At 42.6% G+C, this 17,630-nt stretch overlaps 2 protein-coding genes across 8 annotated transcripts in view; both read left to right on the plus strand.

The window, feature by feature from the left end:
* Positions 1-694, plus strand: part of LOC135205978 (uncharacterized) — a 143,857-nt gene extending 143,163 nt beyond the window's left edge. For 3 of the 4 annotated variants that reach the window (XM_064237175.1, XM_064237160.1, XM_064237168.1), the window contains one exon: positions 271-694. In XM_064237175.1, coding sequence (XP_064093245.1) covers positions 271-420 — 150 coding nt within the window. In that variant the 3' untranslated portion in view covers positions 421-694. The remainder of the gene's footprint in view (positions 1-270) is intronic. The other variant, XM_064237154.1, reaches the window with a different exon arrangement.
* Positions 695-15,186: 14,492 nt separating this feature from the next.
* LOC135206009 (dual specificity protein phosphatase 23-like) overlaps positions 15,187-17,630 on the plus strand; it is a 99,611-nt gene continuing 97,167 nt past the window's right edge. Inside the window, exon 1 of one of the 4 annotated variants that reach the window (XM_064237201.1) lies at positions 15,187-15,298. The gene's annotated coding sequence lies outside the window, so the exon portion shown is untranslated. Of the gene's footprint in view, positions 15,299-15,374; positions 15,610-17,630 lie in introns of those variants that run through there. The other 3 variants (XM_064237187.1, XM_064237182.1, XM_064237194.1) reach the window with 3 other exon arrangements.

The raw sequence follows: 17,630 nt of genomic DNA on the forward strand, positions 1-17,630 counted from the left end.
GTTTGCTTTAATTTTTAGATCATGTGAATCATTTACAATTTTAGGTATACATCTCTTAATTTACATGTTACATGTATGGTGGCCAGATGTTTGAAAACTGTTATATCCTCTTTCATAGGCTTACAGTGTAGTAGGTTTGCAGTCCTTTTTTCAGGAAAATGTGGCTAATTATTTCATGATGTGTACATTTTAATGACTTATGTGCCCAAATAGTTTTAAAAGAATAGCGATTTGTTTTAGGTATGTAATATACCATTATTCTTTTTTCAGACATTCAAATCTGTTGATGAATTAGTGTCTACATACTCAAAAGAACCCATCAAACTCCAAAGTGGGAGCCATGTTAGGCTCTTAAGATCACCTGCTAAAGAGGACCATATATATGTCAGGATGCCTGTTCCCGTCCAAAAGAAATATTAATTGTAACACATTCCATACTCTCCAGTTTTTGCTTACCATATAAATTTCCCTATTTTTACAATAAATGTATCTTCATTAGTTTTGTTAGAATTACTGATTATGTTATTTTTATTATATAGGTTATCATTAAGCGTGAAATTGCATGTTGACATTGCTATGATAACCAGGTCTTGTTGCATCAGAGTTGCTACTTTATTTAGCATTGTTAGTAACTTAAAGGTCTCAAAATCTTGTAATATGCCAGACATTAAAACATTTACTATTGGAGTGTGTTACTCTAAAGCCACCTGCTGTTATAAGCATAAGTACTATCATAAATCGTTTTGTAACAGAAATCGTAATTATCATAATTAAATATGGAATTAGAGCTGAGAACCTGTTTTGAAAATGTTGTGTTTGGAGTTTTATAACTCAGATGGTATTGATCAGGTACCAACTCAGTCTTCATTGAAAACATTATCTATTCATAGCAGCTGACTAGTAATTTGTGAAAGACTGTTTCTTAAGAACCAGGATTCTTTTTATTTTACCACCGTTCATCTTCTGAATTGTGAAAACGGTATATATCATTGCTTAAGAAAACAACTGCAGTACATAGCTGCACAGAGCAAAGGACAAACAAATTGAAACAAAAAAAAAGGTAAGTGAAAATTATACATTACACAAAAAACTGAATTATTAACCAGGTCTTAGAGACATGGATTGCCTGCTTCCATTAATTCTTAGACAGCGAGGACGAGTAGGGAGTAGACTTCTCCTGGACTATGAGTTCTGAGGGTTTACAGGGTCATTTGTACGCACCAAAGAGAAAGTCTATCTTTAGGGAGAGCTGCTTGAATATAGGAAATGATTTCTCATGCAAAGATCTATTAAAGGTACCCTCAGGTTACTATAGACGTAGAGCCACACTCGAAGTGAGAACTTGCACTCTCTTCTGTTGATAAGTAAAAGGTTGAAACATATACAAACGAGATTGTTAAACATCAATTCCTATTTCTTAACACAGCACAAATGCAGATCACATATGCCTACTCCTTTGGTCAGCAGCACTCTGGACACAAAATTTCACACTTTAACCCAAGCTCATCAACTTACATATGCCTGAGAGATATTTAGTTAGGAAAATCTTCCTGTCATAAGTAAGAAAACTTGAGGTAGTGCGCTAGATTAGGCGGCTTTCTAAGTGAACAAGTTCAGGGAATTATATCTGAACCTTGTGATGGGGCTGTAAAATTTCCTGGTAAAATATGAATCAGTTTATAAAGACTCCATCATCTTTGTATCCCAAACTATGGACACTGCAGTTCTGAAGTAAACTGAATCAGTTCAGATGAAGAGGATAAGACTAACATATTCACCCCTAAGTTTTGCACCAGCAGGTATTAAGTTAAAGTCGAGTTTAGGGAGGCTTGGGTGGTTGTCTTCCTGAAGTACAACACACCACTGCCATCATCAGTCTCTGTGGAGCAGCTCTTTAGCTTTGGGTCAGACATCTTAAAGCACAAGAGGTTGTCCCTCACCGCCCAAATCTTTGAACACCTCATCTACATGAAGGGGAACTTCAAGACCCTCAAGAAGCAGCAGAAGGAAGAGGAGGAGGAGATTCAAAATATAAACATTTTGTGCATTTTTCTTGCTGATTTAGTGGTTTGATACTTAATACAGTAATATACTTTATAAGGGTACAATTGTATCCTTGCAAAGAATTTTTACTCTATTAGGGTATTACCCTAATGGAGTAAAAATAGTTTTTCCTACTATTTTGTATTTAAATCAATAAATGTGTTAGAATTTGTTTCATTAAAAAAGCTATTTATTTTGGGTTGTGCTTTGGTTGTGCTTTACGGTAAAATTAACAGTAGCGGAGGTGTGGAGGTGTGGATAGCGGTTTCCTAAAGTTAAAAAAGTTGCGGAAGTAGTGTTAGCGGCAACCATCTCTGAGTTGAGATCCGGAGTGCAGAACCAAACTTTGAGTGGTGATTCCCAGCTCTGTTATTCAATAACATGAAGCATTGCTGCCTCAACCAGTCTTGCCATGGCCAGAGGTTGGGAAAGGAATAGTCTCAAGCATCTCTGGATTCTCCAAAAGATGTTAAGCAAGGATCTGGAAATAATATATATATGGTGGAAAGGCTTCAGTGGTTCCCATTGGAGCTTCCTCCTAGAGCACGGTGCAGCTTCTAAAACTGGCAATGTTGCAGATGTAGCCCTTGAGCAGATAAAACTATAGTAGAAATCTCACCATTATTGAGACGTTGACAAATTTGTCTTCAAATGAGGTTTGTACAGTAACCCAAATGGTTATGGCCATTCAGAGCAGGCTCCTTTAATTTAGAAGTGATTTGGTCTTGTACAAGGACCAAGGTCATAGCTTGGGTTCGCCATTTGCTAAACCCAACAGGAGCTACCAAGACCATTAAACATTCCTTTTTTATGTCCTGTTTAACTAAAGGTTAGATCCAGATTTGGGAAAAGGAAGATATACTTAGCCAGAAGCCTTAGAAATCAAGAAAACGTGGCTCATCCAGTAGCAGACTACTGAGTTTAAGGTTGCATGGCAAAGCAACCATTGGCAGGTATGGCGTGTTCCAGCTTACTGGAGGAGTCAGCTATCTAAAATTGCCTGATGCATATATTTAATCCACTTTGTGCATACCCAAAAGTATTGAACGAGTGTTATGGTTGAGCTAATAGACCCAGCTCCAGGCTCTAACACCCTTCAACATTAAAGAAAATAAATTGGGATTCTTTCAGCACGATTGGTAGGCATAAGAAAGGCGAAAACTTTAAAATAAAATCCCTATATTTACATTAACTTGACTTTGACAACGCGAATGTTCGGGTAACTTACTCCATTGAAGGAACAAGGAGGATATTGAGTTTGAAGAATCCAGAGTTTGAAGATATAAAAGTACATACAACTGAGGCATGGTATCCACAGCCAAATACAAAATTGGATATGCACAGAAGACATGAAGATAACCATACTGAAGAATCCAAAGTCGATTAATCACCAAAGAACGATAATTATTGTTTCTATAAAAGTATTTTAACCAGACCACAGCTGACTTTCAGCTCTCAATGGACTGACCCGAAGGATTAGAATAAAATGCCAGGTCTAGGCCTGAGGCCATGAACTGGAAACAAATAAGTCACTCAGTATGCTGCTGAATTAATTAAAATTATTTCAAAAACTGAACAAAGGCATGTGCTTTCATCCTGGACTCACACACACACGATAAATACATTTACTCATGCTTCCATACATATACACACTAGAAATGTATATTAGAATTCAGAATAAATCAAGTAATATTCTAATTTTCGTTTTAATATCACATGTCTGGCCGTTATCATCACCTTGCCCTCTGAGCACTTGGGGCAGGGCCATATGGGCTGCTCATCAAGTGTCCGTGTGTCAGATGAGTACTATGGCCTATTCGGAGACGAGTTTGTGCATGTCTGTCTCTCTGATATGATGAACTCCATTGTCTAACATCATGTTTTATTTGTTTTCATTTGTTATTTTCAGGTTCTTCATTGCATACATTTTGCCATTTATTTACAATGATTGTTTTTACATAGCTAATACAGTCACTAATAGGGATGTTAATATTTGCTCTTATCATGAGGATTGCTTCTTTACCTGCTTTATCGGCCTCTTCGTTTCCTTTTATTCCGACCTGGGCCGGGATCCAACATATTTCAATATTTTTTTTCATTATTATATAACATTATGGAGTGAAAGCTAAATCTGTTGTACAATATTATTTTTGGGATTGTAAATTTGAATGGCTTCTATAGCACTTCTGGAGTTGCTACAATCTTATGAAATGAGTTTTCTTTGATTATATTCACGGTTGATATTATTGCACATAACTTGGCTGTAAATACTGAGGCATTATTGGCATATATTGCGTAATGTGGACCTTTTTGGCTTACATGCTCTATAATATGTTGTCTGTGGTGGTCTGGTGAATATGAGTGACTTTCTGATAAATACGTACTTCAGATGTGTACATCTCATTTTATTCATTGCACAAGGGGGTGATTTTACTTTTCAAGTCACTTATTACATTTACACTCAGCGATTCAAACAATCTTCTAACTCTAATTGGGAAAGGTGGTGGATGGTTATTTATAAATAAATCTTTTAATTCAAATAATTTTTTTCTTGATGAATCATTTGTCTGAATTCCCTGAGCACTTTTCATTGTTACTAACACTTAGAGAGAGAGGGGTAGTTCATCACATTCTTCTTGTCAAGATGATTTTGGTGATGATCTAAAGGCTCCTGAGTACATCCTAAAGCCTTCATTGTGAATAAGGTCTAACATTATGACCTGTGCTTCCAAAGGTGAGCCATATACTTCACATCCATAATCAATGATAGACACCACTGTTGCTTTATACAGTAGGCTACAGTAAGGGTATGGCTATCAGCTCCCCAATTGGTGTTTGATAGTTTTTTAATTAGATTTGATGCTTTTTCATATTTTGACCTCATGAATGTTATGTGAGCGATCTAGTTTAGGTGAATATCAAATACTGATCCTTAAAATTTTAAGTAATGCCTCATTGCACCGAATGAAGTGCACTGACGGCACTAACCCCTTACAGGGATTGTGCCTTGGTAAAGGATGCTGTGCAACTTGCAATTGAGGGTTTACAGTGACTATAATCCCCACAAATCCTAATACTATTATCTCCCTTGACTACAGGTACTAAAGGAGTAGCCCAGTCGGAATATGTAACTTTTTCCCAAGTGTTACTTACTTCCAACCTTCTTAGTTTTGGTCCAACTAAAGGTTTCAGAGCATAAGGAATCTGTCTGAGTGCAAGAAATTTGGTGTCATCAGGCTTCAAAATTAATGATGGTGTTACATTTCTAAATTTGCCTAATTCGTCTTCAAATACTTCTTTGTATTTATCTAATAAATGCTCTAATGTGTGGGATTTATTACTGTTCCCTCTAACTTGATTCAACTTAAATAACTCTGGCCAGTCTAACTTTATAATTTTCAACCAGCCTGAACCTAGCAAGGCTTGTCTTTTCCCAGTGACTACTGTTAAAGGAAGATTGTCATACAACTTCCCTTTATATTGTACATTAGCTGTAGTTGATCTTTTTAAAACTATATTTGTTTCCTATGAAATAACTGAAATATCGGCCACAGTGTCGACTTGCACGGAAACATTAGTTCCATTCAATGACAAATTAAGTAAAATACAATTACTTCCTTTGTGAAGAGAGTTAATTTTCAACACAAAGCCATCTAATGCCTCTTCCTTAGACTGTGTAACATTAGGCACACATTTTATAGATTTATAGTTAATGTCGGACTTACACATTCTTGAAAAATGACCATGTTTGGAGCATCTCTTGCATACCTTGTCAGTGGCAGGACATCTATAATACTTACTTTCAGTACGGCCTATGCCTCCACACCATTGCCATAACTCATTGGATTTGTGTTTATTTATGGAAACACTGCTGAGACCATTGTGACCCCTCATATTACCACCACCTTCAACTGGAAAACTTTTGTTGCTCCTGTTTAGCTTAGTATACCTTGAAATGTTACTGCACCCATTTTGATTATAATTGAGGGAAAATCTTTGCTTAACAATATTTGAGCTAGAGCCAGTTTACTCCCTAGGCCTGTCTGTCTGAAATGTACTCTCACCCTTATAATCCCTTATTGCTGCTACCTCTTTTACAACATGCCATTTTGGTTTGGCCTATTCTCAATATCACTAGCTTGTAAATTAGCAATTTCCATAGACTTAGCTATGGTGAGTAATTTATCTAATGTTAAATCCTCTGTTTCAAAAAACTTCCTTCTCAGTTTAGGAGATGCACATTTTTCTATTATTGGTCAATAATAACATCCTCCATGTCAGTGAATTAACAGGTGATACCCAACTTTCTCAATTTTGTGACAAAACACGTCAGCACTTTCATTTACCTCTTGGCTTACCGGTTTGAACTTAAACCGTTTATCAGTGAAAAATAATTCTCTAGCATCCTCAAGGCATCTTCTAGGGTGTCGTCGGCGGTGGAAGTATTTCTATCATCTCCTGGATGTCCATGTCCCCCTACATGGAGAAGTACAGCTTTACGCTGAACAGCATTGGTCACACCTGTTGCAGTGATGTGGCAATCAAATGGCTTTCTTCAATGTTTCCATTACTATGCGATGTTAGTGGGGTCTGCCACTATGTAGAAAGCTGCAGGTTGGGAGATGTGTGACAGTATGATGAATGTGTGATGATTATGCTATGTGTAGCTTCTATGACCTCAGCCGATGATGATAAATAACGTTGATATCCTCAGTCGCCAATAACAGATGGTCTTGTGGTCAATGACTAATAATGGCACGCATGGGTTAGCCTAGCCTACATCCACCATCTCCTATCTTGGCTACCTAGAAGGAAGTGATATAATCCTGTTACATATGTTATATATTGAATCCTGTGTTGTTGTATGAGTCCCAATTATATCCATCATAATTGATCCCATTTTCATCGAACTTTGGTTGATTGAAACTCATTGCTGACGAGCTTGGTTAGCATGTATTTCTTTTCTGTTATAAAGCCGGAATACAATATGGCAGGCTCGTTTACATACTGACAACAATAACAAAATCTGGAAAATATATCCTTGATGCTAGCAACAAACAAAACATTTACTTATGTACAAAGGACGGAGGAGAAGGGACATCAACGCCAACCCCAGAGTTCAAGGCTTCGCATGGGTGGTTCGAGAAATTCCGTAAACGGACTGGTATCCATTCGGTGGTGCGGCATGGGGAGGCTGCCAGGTCGTACACGAAAGCGGCCGAAGCCTCCTGGCCTCGAGGAAGATATCCTAGCGGAGCATTCCTTCATCAAGGTTCTTATCTTCCGCCTAACACCACCCCTCTCCTCCAGCCCATGGACCAGCAAGTGATATCGAACTTTAAGAAGCTGTATACGAAACATCTTTTCAAGGGATGTTTCGACATCACCGATACCACAAACCCCACCTTGCGTGAATTTTGGAAGGAGCATTTCAACATCGTCATATGCATCCGACTCATCGACCAAGCTTGGCAGGAGGTTTCGAGGCGAACCTTTAATTCCTCGTGGAGGAAACTCTGGCCTGATGCCGTATCCACCCGAGACTTCGAGGGATTCGACGTGGGCGAAGCTGGTGCTGCAGATTCAGAAACAGTTGACGATCCTGAAACTGTTTTGTCGACGAGGACGACATCAACGACCTTCTCAAGGAGCACCAAGAGGAGCTTACGACGGATGACCTGAAGGAGTTGGAGGCTCGCCCTGGACCATCTGCTCGAGGACAGCCCCGCAGGCGACGTTGCTGGCGTCGGTGGTGAGGCGTAAAGGTGCAGTAGGGTCCTGGTGGCATAATGTCGCGGCTCTGGCGAGGGCCCTCTTCGTCTCGTTGAAAGCCTTCTCTTGTTCGGCCTCCCACGTTAGGGCCTTTGGCTTCCCCTTCAGGACCTGTGTTAGAGGAGACATGGTGCAGGCGGCGTCGGGGATGAACCGGCGGTAGTAGTTGACCATTCCGATGAACTCCTGCAGGGACTTGACCGTGGTTGGTGTTGGGAACTTCTGCACCGCGCATACCTTCGAGGCCATGGGGCGCATGCCTGCCGCAGAGATCTCGTGCCCGAGGAAGTCCACCTTCTCGGCGCCAAAGGTGCATTTGTCTAAACAGGCGACCAGCCCGTTTTCCTGCAGGCGCTTCAGGACCACTTGGACATGATGTAGGTGCTCCTCCAAGGGCCTGGAAAAAATTAAGATATCGTCGACGTAGCAGACGCAGAAGGGCAGGTCCCCCAGGATGCTGTCCATCAGGCGCTGGAAGGTGGCCCCTGCGTTCCTCAGGCCGAAGGTTGAGTAATGGAAGACAAAGGAGCCAAAAGGCGTGATGATGGCAGTCTTGGGGACATCCTCGGGGTGCACTGGAACCTGGAAATAGGATTTTAAGAGGTCCATTTTTGTGAAGACTTTCGCCCCATGGAGGGCCCCTGTCAAATCCTGCATGTTTGGCAAGGGGTATTGGTCGGGGATTGTAGCGAGGTTGAGTCTCCTGTAGTCTCCGCAGGGCCTCCAGGTGCCGTCAGGTTTCTGTACCATGTGCAGGGGCGACGCCCAAGGGCTCGACGCTTTCTTGCAGATGCCCATTCGTTCCATCTCCGAGAACGCCTGCTTCGCCTCCTGGAGGCGGCCCGGAGGGAGTCTTCGGAACTTCGCGTGTGTCGGGGAGCCTGTGGTGGTTATGTGGTGGAATATTCCGGCTTGAAGACTTCGGGGAATTCCTGCAGGAGGTTGCCGTACTTGTGGGGGGCAATGGTACAAATTGTAGGGGCGCCCGGGCCTGCTGCCAGTGGTAGGGAAAGGCATGTCCCCGTGTCGAGGAGGCGTTTGTGGCCCACGTCCACCAGGAGGCCGTTCTGTGCCAGGAAATCTGCCCCCAGTAGCGGGATCCTGACATCCGCGATGGTGAATTCCCAGACGTAGTTTCGCTCCAAGATGGATATCTCGAGGGACTTCGTGCCGTAGGAACGGATGGGGGTCCCGTTTGCGGCGACGAGGGGGGTTGTTTTGTCGGGCTCACAGCTACGGTCTTTTCCTGATAGTGGGAATATCGAGTGCATCGCCCCCGTGTCCACCAACATCCTCCGGCCGGAGATCGCGTCGCGGATGTAGAGCCCTACGGTGTGTGGTTCCGACGAGGCCGTTGCCACGGGAGGCCTTGGTTTTGTTTGCTGTCGCCATTTTTTGACTGCTGGAAGGTGCAAGGGCTTTCGCACCTCTTGGAGAATCTCCCGAACCTCCGGTGGAAGCGGCACCAGGAGTTTTCACCTCGCTGCATGTGGGAGGACTTCCCTTGGGATACGCCGCCGATCTCTTGCGTTGGGTCGTCATCGTCTTCTTCCTTTTCTGCAGCCAGGCACACGGAGGATCGGGGGGCGGCGAGCTTCGCGGCATTGTTCGATTCTAAGGACTTGCTTCCTTCTGACATGACAAAATTAAAACAACTCGACAATCAAGTGGACTTTTGGTGGACTTCAAAATCAACAAAATAATAAATTTCTTGAGAATAATGAAATTCGACAGCCACTTGACATACGTGGAACTTCTCACGTATGTGGGACAGGCAGAATTTGGTCACTGAAAAATAGTGCACGTATTTTGTCCGTAACTGGAATAATCAAATAAAGAAGTCAAATTTAGGCCCACTAAATGTACATGTCATGCATACTATTTTATTGATCAAAGGACAAAATTAGTTTAATTACACAGTGATATTAAAGAATATTGATTGTTTAATGTATGATTTATCGGCTGTAGGATATTAAAAATCAAATGACAACACCCTGTACCAAGGCCAACAGAATTCTGTTGGCCTTGCCCCGTACTACAGTACGATGCATTTCTTTGCCGCGAGGCTGAAAGATCTCCCACGATATAAAACTTTAATTGTCTGTGCAATACATATTGAGTTATTTGTGGTAATAAATATTTTACTTAACACAGCTTTTTTCGTGAATGATTTGTGGATGAAACCCGATTTTCAATAGTAAAGACTATCAAGAGAGCAAGAATGACCGCACCCTGTGTCTAACATTTTCCACGTCTTTTTACAATCTTTGAATGCTACGGCAACTGATGAATGTAATCAAGATTAGGGTATGAATTTCTTAGAGAATTAACTTTAATATTATGATCCTTCAAATTTTATCTAGCGTAGTGCAGCACGATCTTGGCAGTCTTATCACATTGTGCAAGCAAAGGCCTGTAAGGACAACGCTTATCCATAATTTTCTCTGTATATAATTCATCATTCGCATTGTTCTTACTTCCCTCCGCGAGAGCGTTCAGCGGGCTTTCCGCCAGTGTATAAAGCTTGTATAACCGTATTTTGTGTACTTTTATATTTTGTATTTTATGTCTCTCAAGAAACACAAATCGGTTCTCGCCGACCCACTTTTACTCTCTCGCGGGTCGGTAACCACATTTCCGCCCGCATGCTGTATATTTATATTTCCCTTGACTGTAATAAAAATCAGTACACTTCTACCTGCCTCTTTGTCCACTCCTCACAACTGGTGACCTCCCGGTTTGGACGGTGACCCAAGCGGTTTTGGTTCAGCCATTAAGGGACTAACTACCGCCGCTCACCTTCAGAGATCTTTAACGGACTCACACGGCGCCTCAGTATAGATCTCTGAAAGCTCCTACCGTGGAAATAACCAACGCCTCTAACGGACTAAATACGGCATACCTGCCCAAGGTGTGTTCAGGCGTTTCCTCAAACGGTTTGGCCCGCCATTCACAACTCTGTCGACCGTTTCTGTGAGAGAGGACAATGGGTGCAGACAGTACCACGCGGGAAACCCAGGCCTCCCCTGCCCCAGCGACGGCCTCGAACACAGCTGCCGCGCAAGCTGTCAAATTACCCCCCTTCACAACGGCTGACCCGACCGCCTGGTTCTTCCGAGCTGAAGGGCAATTCCGGATCGCGGGGCTCACGAACAAAGTACTGCAGGCCGACCTTGTCGCAGTGGCTCTCCCGACAGAGGTGTTCGACCGAATATCTTCCTGGCTGACCGGTCGAGCACGAACCGGACTTGTCACGAAGTCCCTCGAGATATCCATCTTGGGGCAAAACTACGTCTGGGAATTCACCATCGCGGACGTCAGGATCCCGCTACTGGGGGCAGATTTCCTGGTGCAGAACGGCCTCCTGGTGGACGTGGGCCGCAAACGCCTCCTCGACACGGGGACATGCCTTTCCCTACCACTGGCAGCAGGCCCGGGCGCCCCTACAATTTGTACCATCGCCCCCCAATAGTATGGCAACCTCCTGCAGGAATTCCCCGAAGTCTTCAAGCCGGAATATTCCACCACATAACCACCACAGGCTCCCCGACACACGCGAAGTTCCGACGACTCCCTCCGGGCCGCCTCCAGGAGGCGAAGCAGGCGTTCTCGGAGATGGAACGAGTGGGCATCTGCAAGAAAGCGTCGAGCCCTTGGGCGTCGCCCCTGCACATGGTACAGAAACCTGACGGCACCTGGAGGCCCTGCGGAGACTACAGGAGACTCAACCTCGCTACAATCCCCGACCAATACCCCTTGCCAAACATGCAGGATTTGACAGGGGCCCTCCATGGGGCGAAAGTCTTCACAAAAATGGATCTCTTAAAATCCTATTTCCAGGTTCCAGTGCACCCCGAGGATGTCCCCAAGATTGCCATCATCACGCCTTTTGGCTCCTTTGTCTTCCATTACTCAACCTTCGGCCTGAGGAACGCAGGGGCCACCTTCCAGCGCCTGATGGACAGCATCCTGGGGGACCTGCCCGTCTGCGTCTGCTACGTCGACGATATCTTAATTTTTTCCAGGCCCTTGGAGGAGCACCTACATCATGTCCGAGCGGTCCTGAAGCACCTGCAGGAAAACGGGCTGGTCGTCTGTTTCGACAAATGCACCTTTGGCGCCGAGAAGGTGGACTTCCTCGGGCACGAGATCTCCGCGGCAGGTGTGCGCCCCATGGCCTCGAAGGTAGGCGCGGTGCAGAAGTTCCCAACACCAACCACGGTCAAGTCCCTGCAGGAGTTCATCGGAATGGTCAACTACTACCGCTGGTTCATCCCCGACGCCGCCCGCACCATGTCTCCTCTAACACAGGTCCTGAAGGGGAAGCCAAAGGCCCTAACGTGGGAGGCCGAACCAGAGAAGGCTTTCAACAAGACGAAGAGGGCCCTCGCCAGAGCCGCAACATTATGCCACCAAGACCCTACTGCACCTTTACGCCTCACCACCGACGCCAGCAACGTCGCCTGCGGGGCTGTCCTCGAGCAGATGGTCCAGGGCGAGCCTCCAACTCCTTCAGGTCATCCGTCGTAAGCTCCTCTTGATGCTTCTTGAGAAGGTCGTTGATGTCGTCCTCGTCGACAAAACAGTTTCAGGATCGTCAACTGTTTCTGAATCTGCAGCACCAGCTTCGCCCACGTCGAATCCCTCGAAGTCTCGGGTGGATACGGCATCAGGCCAGAGTTTCCTCCACGAGGAATTCAAGGTTCGCCTCGAAACCTCCTGCCAAGCTTGGTCGATGAGTCGGATGCATATGACGATGTTGAAATGCTCCTTCCAAAATTCACGCAAGGTGAGGTTTGTAGTATCGGTGATGTCGAAACATCTCTTGAAAAGATGTTTCGTATACAGCTTCTTAAAGTTCGATATCACTTGCTGGTCCATGAACTGGAGGAGAGGGGTGGTGTTAGGCAGAAGATAAAGAACCTTGATGAAGGAATGCTCCGCTAGGATATCTTCCTCGAGGCCAGGAGGCTTCGGCCGCTTTCGTGTCCGACCTGGCAGCCTCCCCATGCCGCACCACCGAATGGATACCAGTTCGTTTACGGAATTTCTCGAACCACCCATGCGAAGCCTTGAACTCTGGGGTTGGCGTTGATGTCCCTTCTCCTCCGTCGTCTTCGGCCTGGGCAATCAAATTGGCGAAAATAGTGCTGGCCTTGTGGCAGATTGCCGTCTCCATTATTGTATCACCAGCGATTTCTTTGTCTTTTATCCAGATAAGAAGCAGCCGTTCCATCTCGTCGTGCACGTGGGTCCTCTTGCTGGACAAAATAGTGACGCCCTTGGAAGATGCTGCTTTGATGAGATCCTTCTGCTTAAGGATGGTGCCTATTGTCGACGGATTTCGGCCGTATTCCTTGGCGATCACACTCAATCGCATACCAGCTTCATACTTCTTGATAATCTCCATCTTTTTCTTCAAAGAGAGCATTCTCTTCTTTCCGTGAATTTCAACTTTCTTGGGACCCATGACTACGTATATACTGTACGTAATTTATGTATAAGTAGAGTAAAGTTCTCACACAACACGATAAAGTACGTATAATGCAATGAAATCACTAACGAATTTACGTTAATAAACGAAATCGTTAGAATGAACGAATACCGCGTGCGTTCGATAAAGATGCTGGTACCGAGTGGCCGAGGCACGCTGCTACATAGTAAGATGCATGATGGGAAGGATACTGACTAATAGGAGAGAAGGATCTTATGGCGGTGACTAGGATCAGGAACCAATGGGAGAGCAGGAGGATGGTGGCGAGTCTACTCAGTTGGCAGCGCGCGAGTTTCAAAATTGTTATCGGTGGTCCGGGCGAATCTCGGACTTTCCAGCAACAACCTTTCGTATCTCCCAATAAAATGTATTCTTTGGGTTTTGAAGAAAAAAAATGCATGCATCATTGAAACTGTTTCCCTCCCTATCCATGGTATTCACTGGCCACCGATAAAAATAAAAAAAGAGTAAGCCTAACTGAATCTCTCATCCGTCAAAGATAAGTTTACTTATTCATTTGACTTATTCATTAGATAACTATCAAAGATTTCAAGTGTAGATTTTAAAATCTTCCTCTCCATCTAAAGTATTCATCAGACGAGGAACTAGAATTCAAAATTCATAAATGAATGTTGCTCAGCAACATTTACACTACTGTATTGTCTTGCTCTCTTGTGGTGCTTCGAGGTGTTCCACCTCTAGCCCCATGTTCTAAATTTTGCCGTTCTTTAAACAATTTGATTCATCTATGTATGATTCTCTCCGGTTTATTAAGCTTTCTTGATATCTCTCCAACAGGAACTTGCACCGAATTCAGTGCAATAATTGTCTCTCGCTCATCAAGGGATGTTTCTTAGACCGATAAATGACACATTGACATTAGATTCCCGTGAACATAACATCAAAAGCAAAAGAGTGAGGTCGCCTGGTTCACACTCTTAGGATATCATTTTTTTTTCTTTTTGTTTTTAAATTTGATAGCATTTTGAGAGATTCCAATGTTTTCTGTAAAATTTAACAAATGGAATAGTTCAACTACCTTCAACTTAATATTGAAATGATCATTTAAGGACTATATGTTTATGCAATACTACCAGTGATAGGTGTCTCCTATCTATTTGGTAATGTATCTATGGTTGTGATATGACGTTTTTTATCACTTCATTTCGTTCACATCAATTTTGTTATATGGAAAATAGTTTTACACAATAACATTACATAATGTTCTAAAGATATCAGTGACTTTTTAACGTCATTACATATGATTTCTGCCATCTTTGAAAAGAAAAATAGATAAATAATGCATGAATCGTTCGTCTGGCAGGTGAACAAAAAATTATGAAACTCTGCCACCAGTTTTTTGGCTGACAGTACATCATGTTGTCATACCAGCTGTTCGTTCAGACTCCCTAGTGGCAAGTTTTGACAATCTGTGTGCGTGTGTGTGTGTGTGTGTGTTTTGTTACTGGTTGTTGACATGTTGTCTGATTAAATCAGTCAGGGTGGGCTAACACTTGCTCCTAGTTAATTATCCAGAGCCGTCATATACCAGAGGAATTGAAGTATAGAAATAGTTGATTTGAGAATGGTAATTTCATTCGTGGGAGAATAGTCGAATTGACTAGTTCGTTTGTTTCTTACTTTTTGTCCCCATTTCTGGTGTTCGTTTATGGACGGAAAGTAAACTGAATGATTGCCGTTTGTTAATATTAAATGTAAATTCCTAACTTTCCCCTTTTTGTATTCTTATTGAATTAATTAATTTAATGTTAAATGTATTCCTTATAAGGAAACAGTTTTGCTTTCCCGTCGTTATATTTCAACGTTGTTCGAGAGTTGTTGACTGTTTTTGATCCGACAAGGAGAGTAGTCTTGTGGTACTTGTCGGACAGAAGAACGGGTGTTCTTTTTTTTTTGCCGATAAAAAGTGAATTAATTAATGAATCAAAATTCGAAGCCAAGAAGAAATTGTTCTGGATAATGGTGCAGGTAAGTTGAAGTATAAAGACTTGCCTTAAAATTGATTTGAGTTAGATAATTCTAACAGAAGAATGACGTCGACGAAAGCACAAACAATAGAGGAGCCGGTACAAAGATTTAGCTCTTAATTACTGTAGTCAGTGTGGAAGGCGTTAGGCGTACTACAGACTCAGTCGGACCAGTTGCAATGTAACTAGGGATTAATTTTTATTCAGCTTCAACCCTTGGAGGGAATAGTAGTTTATGGAGATGGCCTGACTCGCAGTCCTTCCATGAACACGGGAAGCCAGGTCAGTCAGCGGTCACTCGCCCGTTGACTGGTAAAAAGAGCCTTGGAACCAAAGATCAGTACCATGCTATTTTTTTTTATAGTACTACCTACTAGGCTACTACTAGGAGTAGTACCTATTGTAATCATAAGTGTCTTTTTATACATTTGGTAATTCTAAGCCCACACTCCACGGTAAAGTAGACTGTGGCAGTTGACGTTTTCCCATGTTATTTTACTTACCTACTGAACAAGAATTTAAAGTAGGAACTGGATATTGGTACGGTAGCTGTAGGGGAAACACCAGCGACTACCAACCCTTATCACGGTGGACAGGTCTTATTCACTCAATATTTAAATGGTGAAACGGGAATACAATTACAACTTCAAGCATACCATTCAAAAGATTGAAATTTCGTCAACATAATGTGATAGGGGGAAAAACCAGCGACTAGGGTAAAATATCACAGCAGGCCAAGCAGGCCACCTACAATCAACGCTAGCCACCCTCCGAAAAAGTACATTATAACGCGTCCTGACACCGGAGATGGGCATCAGTTGGTGAAAAACGGAGCTAAAGACCTCTACTCTCCTTTCGAAGTAAGTATTTTCTCCAAAGTTAAAAATTAAGGCCAAATTTTAAGATTTAAACAGAGGGTACTGAAAATGGCGCCCACGGCAGTGGAAATTTCACCAAAACGCGTTCAACATTTTTACTTACAACTCGAGGTATTTAGAAGATTGACGCCATCTCGATGTTTACGGAGTAGCTTGTGTCAATAAACTAACCATTTCCTGTGATAAATCCGCACACCACTTGTGCCCACAGACGCTGGAGCACTTTCATCACAACAATGGAAACACGATTTCTCACCAACAAACAAGCCAGGAGTAAACAGCTGTTTTGGTAGAAGATGACGAGAAGCGTGCTCTTAGCTAATTTTTAAATAAGTAGTAAAACATCAATATTTCACATATTTATGATGATTAATTTGAAAATATTCGTTATTGAAAAAGTAACTCGACTGACTCAAATTTAAGTAATTATTTTTCTGAATTAGAACGTTCTTTTAAGTTCTGTATTATGACGTCACGACATCTTGACTTTCGTACCTATTGTAAATAATTGCTATACTCAACTGTCATTGCAGAACACTTTACCAGTTATTCATGCAGATTGTTATCAGCTATACATGTAATTGTTATAATCGTAATGCGCATATATATCTTTATTATTTACTTTTTGGATATATGAAGATGTTTTACTGCTGGATTATCGCCGAGTGTGACGCAATCGTTTTTCGGGTCCATGGGCCTCTGTCTGTTTTCGCACCATAAGAAATTATGCGGCCGAATTTGCAATGACCAGAAAGTCGTTAAAAGAGGAAAGTTAGCATTGAGGGGCATATGTTTTGACTGAGAAAAATACAAATTTATTCAATAGCTAGCTTGTAAAAAATACTTGGTTCTAAAAACTTGATTGACAACTAAGCAGCATGTCTACTATGGGTTTCAGAGTCAGTGCAAGCACGTTTTTGGGCAATACCTATTTCTGTAACGAACACTCGTAACAGAACGAGATTTTGCTATAGTGCATTACACCCAGTGCCGTAATTTATAAGGGTATCGTGAATCACTAATCGTAAAGAATAACGACACTTGTCCTTGTACCAAGAGACAAAAACTCCATTATGCAGAAATGGATACGAACACGCGTATAAAGCTCCACCTACCCCCCCCCCCTCCACCGCCATCCCTTTTCTTCGTTCCTCCGCCTTCCTTTCTCTCTCTCTCTCTCTCTCTCTCTGTTGCCATTCGGTATGTGTTGACCCTCCAAACTGGGTATAAGACTACACACAAAATGTTGAAATTGGTGAAATTAGGCTATGTATTGGAAGTATATATACATAAATATTAAAGCAATTTTATTATTATTGCATTACTATGACAACTAGAATTCATGGAAACAGTTTATAATAATGGAACGGCGTATGTGTGAAGCCTCCACTAATTGGGCAACGATGATTTTGCCATTCTTAGCATGCAAACATTAAAGGTTACATTTATTTCTGG

This window comes from Macrobrachium nipponense, chromosome 11 (genome assembly GCF_015104395.2).
Source record: "Macrobrachium nipponense isolate FS-2020 chromosome 11, ASM1510439v2, whole genome shotgun sequence".
In the NCBI taxonomy this organism is placed as follows: domain Eukaryota; kingdom Metazoa; phylum Arthropoda; class Malacostraca; order Decapoda; family Palaemonidae; genus Macrobrachium; species Macrobrachium nipponense.